The sequence below is a fragment of the Rhagoletis zephyria genome, unplaced genomic scaffold (genome assembly GCF_001687245.7).
Source record: "Rhagoletis zephyria isolate East Lansing unplaced genomic scaffold, Rhagoletis_zephyria_1.1 Rzeph_scaffold_12277, whole genome shotgun sequence".
NCBI lineage: Eukaryota > Metazoa > Arthropoda > Insecta > Diptera > Tephritidae > Rhagoletis > Rhagoletis zephyria.
This window is the reverse complement of record NW_016169351.1, coordinates 1-8,196: the sequence shown is the minus strand read 5'-3', so window position 1 is coordinate 8,196 and position 8,196 is coordinate 1. Positions and strand designations below refer to the sequence as shown.

Sequence of the window (8,196 nt, the reverse complement as noted above, 5' to 3'; positions counted from 1 at the left end):
AGACCACCAAAGGTGACAATTTCCCCTATATGATAGTTACTAACTTCAAATCGATATATCTCGATTCCTAGACGTGACCCAGCGAAACGCCGGGCCACGTATAACTTGTTTTTGACCGATATAACATTTCCCGTTGGTTTCATCCCATCCCGATTTTGACTTCGCATAATGTTAGCTTTAACATTTACTGATTTATCGAAGATTTCTCCAAATTACCGTTATATGGAATGTGGCCGTGGTTATTGTCGGATTTTAAAAGTTTTCGGCCATTTTGGTATGCTGTAGAAAGGCTAACAATTGTCGCCAAGTTGGAAAGAAATTGGTGCAGCGGTTACTAAGATATACACATGTAACCGTGTGGCGTACGCCCATTTTCCGAAAATTTATAATATTCTTATTTTTCGTTTAAAAATTATTGTAAATATCAATTGGTGATATTGGTATTTAAATACGCGTTCGTCTGATACGTTATATGTGTTCCATTTCCGTCCTACGCCCGAAAGAAGTGCACGTACCAAGCTTCGTTAAGGTATCTCAATTTTTACTCGAGTTATCGTGTGCACAGACGGACAGACGGGTAAAGCAAGCTCGTTATGTTTACCACCATAATTTGGCCAATGCCTAAGTGCAGCTTGGTTGTCATAGCAGAGACGTAAACTCTTTCCCCTCCACCTATGTTCCACCACGTAGTCCATGGCTTTGAGGATTGCAATTACATCAGCCTGGAAGACTGAAGCATATTCCCCAACAGAAAAGTGAAGCTTATGCCCATTATATTCGAAAAAGACCCCAAATCATGACCCAGAGTCTGTTTTGGAGCCATTAGTGAATATTCGACAAAGTGTGAGTCCGGTCTCGCAGGTGAATTAAACCAGCTTTAGTCTCAGGGAACTCAACATTATAGAATCTCTTCAACAAAGGTAATGGAGATGTACTATCCTGTAGCATTGGAAATTTAACAAGTGCTTAAATCTCTGCCGCCAGCAATTTTTGCCGCGCCCCATCCAGTTCTTTTTAGTCTGCAGGTGGCCTTGAAGGCTTTCCTACGTCAAGAGCACTCTACACCACTCAAAAAAATTAAAGTTAAATAAGGAGGCTATCAAGCAACCATTTTGGCTCTTTACTATCGAAACCAGATAAGTTTTCGTGGAACCCCTCTTACAACTGTTTTTTTTTTTCACGCCAACTTAGACCACCATCGAGTCTCCCATGGACCCCTGGGGTCCACCTAGACCACATTGGGAATCACTGGTATCACATATATTAAACAGGCAGGCGGATGGTTATGGTTATGGAGCATAAAGTCGCCGAGCGTGGCAAATATGTGGAAGTATTGATGGAGAATATTATTTGTGATGTAATGTAGAACGATTTTCCGTCATCCTTTGTCAAATTTGGTATGAAGACATATTATTTGTGTGGGTGAAGAGAACAAACATAATTTTTGGGGGTTAATTTAATGTTCTATGAGAGTATATATGTATGTATGTATGTATATATATATACATATATATATATAGATTAGGAGAGGAACAGGCTAAGAAATCATCACTGGCGCAACACTGCAAGTCTACAACAGGCTAAATGCTTACTGGGAAGCTACAACCTTACAAGGTACAGGGTAGTAACAAACCTCCCCAAAGAGAGGGTAAGGATTATACCTGGTTTTCTGACGGGTCACTGCAGACTGAGGAAACTTATTTACACCTGCTTCGCGAGTGCGAGGCTGTTGTGAGAAGACGGGAGAGATATGTAAGCCAACTCTGGCCAAGTGAAGAACTTATTCAATCGCTAACCCCTGGAGATCTCCTCAAATTTTGGGGTTCTCTAAGATTTGATGACCTACTTTAAATGGTTGAGGGCACAATAGATCTCTTGCAAGTGGAATCGCAGTCGGTTGTGACCAATCAGGTACCTAGAACGTAGCCTGATGTAGTCTTTGGTTCCTTTCTGTTGAATGGGCAGCCGAAGAGCCTGACTTGTCTATGGCCCTTTATCACTCTACAGTTTTTACAGCGTTCAGATTGTACCCACTCAGTAAATAAAACTGTCGCGTAGGACCAACTGAGACAACACAAACCTCGTTTTCTTCGATTCCACAACGGCCTTGGTACCCAGCAAAATTTTACAGTGTTTTAGCTGCCAAAATTTGCAGCGTGTCAAAGCAGTCTCTAACCAGCTTGGATTTCGTCATCCTGTATGAAAGGGCCCGGCTAACTACTGTAAACAAAACAAGAAAAGTGACCTTCAAACCCTTCTCAAAGTTTTAATTTTGCACAGTTTCAGATTGCAAATATTTCAGCCCGAAACACCCTGGGCCGTTTTCCCGTGGGAATTTATCAATTTTTATAGCAGGGGGTTTTAAAGAGAGCTTAAATGTGAATACTAGGGCGATTAACCCGGATATCGAATAAACCGGATTTTGGTAATCGAATAAACCGGGTTTTTTTTAGTACATGTGAGCATCTTTAAATTCACTACAAATCTATTTTACTTGATTGAAAATAGAACTAGAAAATGTTCACAACTTTTCTACATAAATTTTGAGAAAATTTGCACTGGAGCTTCAATTTAAAAATGAGCAAAAATAAAAATGAGCAAAAAAAATTCAAAAATAATAATAAATAATTGCTTGTCGCTTATACATTTTTCTTTGGACGAGGGTGTAATCTCAGTNTTCGTATACTTTGTCATTGTCTACTGAGGAGCGCCGCTGTTGGAAAAAATAGTTTTTTATGGCCTCCAAGCACTAAGTTACGGCGGCAAGAGTGCTAATCAAATCAGAGAAAAGTTCAATTAAGACCGAATGTGAATTTTTTTCACATACTACCTTTGTAAAATAAAACCGGTTTATTTAGTTTTTTCTTAATTTCATAATTGGGAACGGTTTTTTTTTAATTGACATTTTTCGAATAACTCGAAAACCGGGTTTGAAAAAAAGGCGAATAATTGAACAACCTAGTACATGCCATCAAAGGGTTTGCAAAATGTACAAATAACAATAAATTTTACAAGATATTTCAATTTGGGTGACGAGTACAAGTTAATCAGTTAAAGGATATGAATATGCATTCAAGGGTCGCCAACTTTTCTCTGGGTTCGGTTGAGTTCGGTACAATATTCAAAAAAAGATGTAGATGCAAACTCAACGGCTTTCGAAAGAAGAAGATTTGTACTTTAAGTACATAACATCAAATAAAGGCCAAAATCGCTCTGAGCTACCAGAAAAATTATGACTCGAATTTTGATTCAGAACAACGGAAACCTTTGGAAAGTATTTGTGTTATTTTGAGTAAAAAAATTGATTATTTTTAAGGGAGAAATAGAAGACCAAAAAAATCCTGAAAGTCAAAACAAAATTATCGGTCCGAAAAGATTCCGAGAAGTCTCGAAAATCCCGAAAGATCAAACAAATTTCGCCTTTAATTTTAGCTTAGAACTTAAAACATCATTCTGAATGCATATCGTCGACCTTATGTATTTTGAATGAAAATAAATCGATATATTTATCATTCCCTTAAAACTGCATACCCATTTACAGGTCTATTCTGCACTGGTAACATAAATTTTATAAACGCATAAATAAATATAATAATATAAATTTTTTCGCATTCTGTGCTCTCTTGTAACCGGTAAATTTGGTTACCATCTCATAAGCTGGAATTTCCACAAATCTTCATAGCTGAGTTGCTGAATATTTTCACTGCATTACCAACGTACCTAGAATCGCGGTGACAAGAAGTGGCAACATTTTTTGGTAGTAAAATTTTCCGGTCACAAAATCTTCGGTAACGTACAGAATAGACCTGTTAATCTAATATTAGAACGTAGATATATACAATCGCTTTTGGATCATTATAGGCGTCAACTCCAAAATTTATGCGATATTCTCCCGATGGCATTGGAAGAAGGGGAAAATACTCCGGTGTCAAAATTAACTTATCGATTATAATGTCATGCTGAAATACTGAATAGATGTAAGAATGATAAGCAACATACAGATTTGTTTACTTACAGTATAAGGACAGCTATGATTGATATTTGAATATGCTTTTAAAATCTTAAAAATCATGTTCAAAAATTTGAAACGCGTCTTATGCCGCATAAAGTCACAAAAATTCGTTGTTATATTGAAAAGAAACGGACGATAGCCATTGAATCGTTTGAAAGTTTGCACATGTACCTGCGGAGTAGACAAGTATGTATATAGCTGTGTTATGAAACTTGTCAAACAATTAGACAACATAATAGAAAATGTGCAGCTTCTAGTACAAAAAAAAAAGCTTTTCCACTTACCGTCACATTATTCACTGACGCTTGAAAGATATCAACTCGCAACGAAAGCGCAACACTATCTCTGGCCAATGCCTTGAGTTTGCAATAACGAAAATCGGCAAACGGCTTGTCGAGCGTTGTACATTTGATATTTGTAAATTTAATCATGGATATAGAAACAGATGTACGCAACGAAAATCCAAGAAGCAAACTTGATATAGAAAGTATTTGCGACAAAGTCATTTTGCAAACTGTTTGAATAATCGCACTTGGAAAATATTTTATAAACGATAATTTAAAAGCCATTAATGCTCTCAATATATGTAAATGTCTAGCCAATATTTGATTTTAAATTGTTCATTAATTTTAAACTGTGTGTAAAATGTAGTGAAAGGTTTTCATTGATGGACATTTAATATTCGTTGATAACAATTTTGGCGAAAAATTAAAATCACTGAAGCTCGATAAGCACCCAATTGGATAGCTTACATTTTGATTGCAATAACGTCACGCTTAACCGATAGTTGGTTGGAAAAAAATGTCTCACATGTTGATGCACTTGTTCTTTGAACTGTATGCCCTATTAAGAAAATGGACGAATAACCTCGACTTACTAGGCCTAACCTGCCGCTTCTTTTATATGACGAGACGCGCACCCGATACCGCACGAAAATGTGAAGGCTTTTAGGACTTCCTAGAGAACCCTGTTCACGTTGGCGATAGGCAGTGTTGCCAGGTCTTCGGCATGAGAAAACGTCACTCTTGGTCGGAAAAAACGTCATTTCCTGCCCAAAAACGTCTTTTTCAAATGTTGCACACAGGATAGTTCTTATTAAACTTTTGTTGTATACAAAGGTACATACATAAGTATATATGTAAGGTGTATTAAAATGTCATTTCGACAGAGCACATTTAAAATTCATTGTAAACTGGTTTGAGATTGTTAATATCAATATCATTTTATATATACACTTTTTATCAGGTGATTAAGTCATCAATATTTTGATCGATTGTGGCTGTCTTTCTTTTGTTTATTTAATCTTTATTATTTTTCCATAAAAGCCAAGCTTATTATATAACAAACAAAATATAAATCCACATTTCAAATTGTGCAAAAATTATTAAAAAAAATGCAAAGTTTCAGCTGAATTTTCGAGTTTTTATTCGGATTTTTAAGAATTTTTTTGGGTATGCAGTTTGAGAGCCCATTATTTTCCAGGGTAATAATGTGCAAGTTTTAAGTTGCTAAAGAATCGCGTTGATTTTTAATATTTTTTTCTTTTGTAGACATTTGGTTAGGTGGTCGATTGTCGAAAATGCTAAATTACGTTCTGCTAAAAAGGAGCATAGCAATATTTCAGCCTTTTTTGCGTTCATTACATTTTCAATGAAGGCTTAAAAAAGTCGCCTACTTTTTTCTCTGACTTTTTATGCTGCTACAGCTTTTTTGGTGCTTTTGCGAGCGTGCGTGTTTCCTGGTTTGGCTTTTAATGTGCACTTGCAAACATTGCAATAAGCCTCGTAACCTCAAGTGTTTACAAAATCAGCCTTTGAACGCGAGATCCTTAGTCCAATAATCAAAAAAAAAAAAAATGACCGTACGCTTGGTATGCATCGTATTTAAGTCATTTGTGTCCAAAGGACAAATATCTTTTGAAGAGGCTGCTGCAAAAAACAAAGCTTGTTAAGATTTATTAAAAAAATAATTCAAAATCAGTTCTACTGACAAGATTTAGTAACCGAGAAAAATTACTGGGAAGTTAAAAAACGTCAAAGAATGACGCACTCTACGAGCTTTTTAACGACATAGCCATAGTTAAGCGCATAAAAATACAAAGATTACGGTACTGGAATGATCTTATCATTCAACAGAACATCTAAGGCTGAACAACGAAAGCAAGGGCGTCCACGAACACAATGGACGGATCAAGTGCAGAAGCATCTGTCTGAATTCGGGATGTACAACAACTGGCCCAACTTCGCAAAGGAGAGGGGCAATTGGCAAGGTTTTTTTTCCTTTTTGTCCCGGACTAAAACCGTAGTGCCGAACAAGAAGAAAAGGAAGAAAGTAGACCCCCAAACTATGCACATATGTTCAGTAGAGCGTTTCAGATCAAGCACGCCCTGGTAAAACAGCTTCTTATAAAATTTCAAAATAATTTGATGCTGGTAATATCAAATGCTTAATCGTGATGCCAAAGAAGTGAGGCGACTGTCAGTTATTTTCGTGCGCTTCGCTTAGATATCTAGTTCTTTGATTTGTATTGCTTAGGCATCAAGGCATTTGCTAATAAACAAAAGATTCGTGTGCTGTTTTTAAAAACTCTTGAAGATTCGGGAAAAATTTAAATTGAGCTGTTCCCTTCCACGCTAGTCACATATTATGTCCTAATCTAACTGTAATCTACAAGGCATGTCTTAATTTAGGGTACATACGAAAAGCATTGATACGCAGGTCGTCTTCATACCAAAGAGTGGCAGAGCGTCTTACATGAAGCCTAACAATTTTCTAGTGATCAGCCTTTCTTCTCTCTTTATAAAAATCCGGGAGAATATTCTCTCCACACATTTATTCGGCAAAAGATTTATCCAAAGGAGCTATCTGACTCCAAGCGCGTCTATTCTACAGGCAAATCTGAGGAAACCGCAACCCCATAAAAACTTTTTCGATGTCGAGAAATCCTTGTCACCCAAAAAATATCATTCGGTATTTTTCCACATATAGAAGGAGCCTTTGGGTGCCCTAACTGCAACTTCCAAAAACCATCAAGTACTGGGCGAACTGCTGCAGAATGCATTGAGTATCGTGGGAATCTGGTCGGAGGAATGCGTGCTGTCTTCCAACCGGTTTTCTTTAAAAAGAAAACTAAAATTCTCTTATTTAAACTTCGAATATTAAACTGCCTAAAACGGCGACAGGAAACTGGCCTGTCAACGCTACGAAGAGAAGCCGGCCAGAAAGATCATTGCCGCTCTTTACGCCAGCAAAACGGCTAGGCAAGAAATCGTGTCTTAAGCCTTACATAGTGCACATCACTGAATAAGCTCACCAAGGTTCATGCATGCCAGTTACAGGAGCACTACCAANTACGCCAGCAAAACGGCTAGGCAAGAAATCGTGTCTTAAGCCTTACATAGTGCACATCACTGAATAAGCTCACCAAGGTTCATGCATGCCAGTTACAGGAGCACTACCAACTAGTCCCGCTAATGCTCTACAGCGGCCATAAAAGACTCTGCACTTTGGCTTAAGACTCGATAAGCCAAGTTAAAGCCTATTTGATGGCCGCTGGACTTTAATCTGCCTTAAGTAACCACATTAAAACACATTTCGCCGAGAAGGCAAATAAAGTAGGAAAATATTCGACACATTCACTCGATTAAAACGCCTTCTACTTAGGCAAGTGGCCAGAATTATAACGGACCACTGCTTGATTGGGGTGCATACGAACAGAATGGACTTGCCGTCCAATGACTTCTGCCGATGCTGCCACTACGAGGAAGATATTGAGAGTATGGCACACTACCCATGTTAGTGACATCGTGGGCGAGAATACGCTCACATACCCATCACCACTTTGTCTGTCTGGCGAGCCTACTTCTAGTTGAACGGACGGGATCGAATACGAACTCCCAATCGGTATGACAATGGGCAGACTGGGCCTAAGTGTGCCTCACTCCTACATACATTGGACGCAGGCAGCCATTTCAACCTAACCTAATCTACCAACCGTGACGTTAAACTATTTTCGAATAAAAAAAAAACTTCATTTATCGAACACTCCTTTTGATTAAACTCTTAGTCCCACACCTCTCAAAAACAACAATGTGCGTTGCTAAATACAACAGAAAATCGTTCTTGTTTTGCATATTTTTAAACTACGAAAAAGTGTTACTAAATCTGTTATTACATGCAGACTA

The 8,196-nt window shown here is 37.7% G+C and overlaps 1 protein-coding gene across 1 annotated transcript; it reads right to left on the bottom strand.

Annotated features, from left to right (window-relative positions):
• Nucleotides 1–3,757: 3,757 nt before the first annotated feature.
• On the bottom strand, nucleotides 3,758–4,518 carry LOC108377547 (uncharacterized). Its single transcript, XM_017633814.1, has 3 exons — nucleotides 4,297–4,518; nucleotides 4,016–4,183; nucleotides 3,758–3,959 (listed from the first exon to the last, which is right to left on the bottom strand). Exons 1-3 carry the CDS (start codon nucleotides 4,516–4,518, stop codon nucleotides 3,810–3,812), a joined length of 540 nt encoding a protein of 179 aa, XP_017489303.1. The 3' UTR covers nucleotides 3,758–3,809.
• Between the last annotated feature and the right edge of the window lie 3,678 nt (nucleotides 4,519–8,196).

Coding starts and splice junctions, on each gene's coding strand:
- LOC108377547 (XM_017633814.1), bottom strand. CDS start 4,518: ATGACTTTGTCGCAAATACTTTCTATATCAAGTTTGCTTCTTGGATTT. Junction 4,184..4,296: donor CGTCAGTGAATAATGTGACG/GTAAGTGGAAAA, acceptor TCTACTCCGCAG/GTACATGTGCAAACTTTCAA. Junction 3,960..4,015: donor ATCATAGCTGTCCTTATACT/GTAAGTAAACAA, acceptor TCAGTATTTCAG/CATGACATTATAATCGATAA.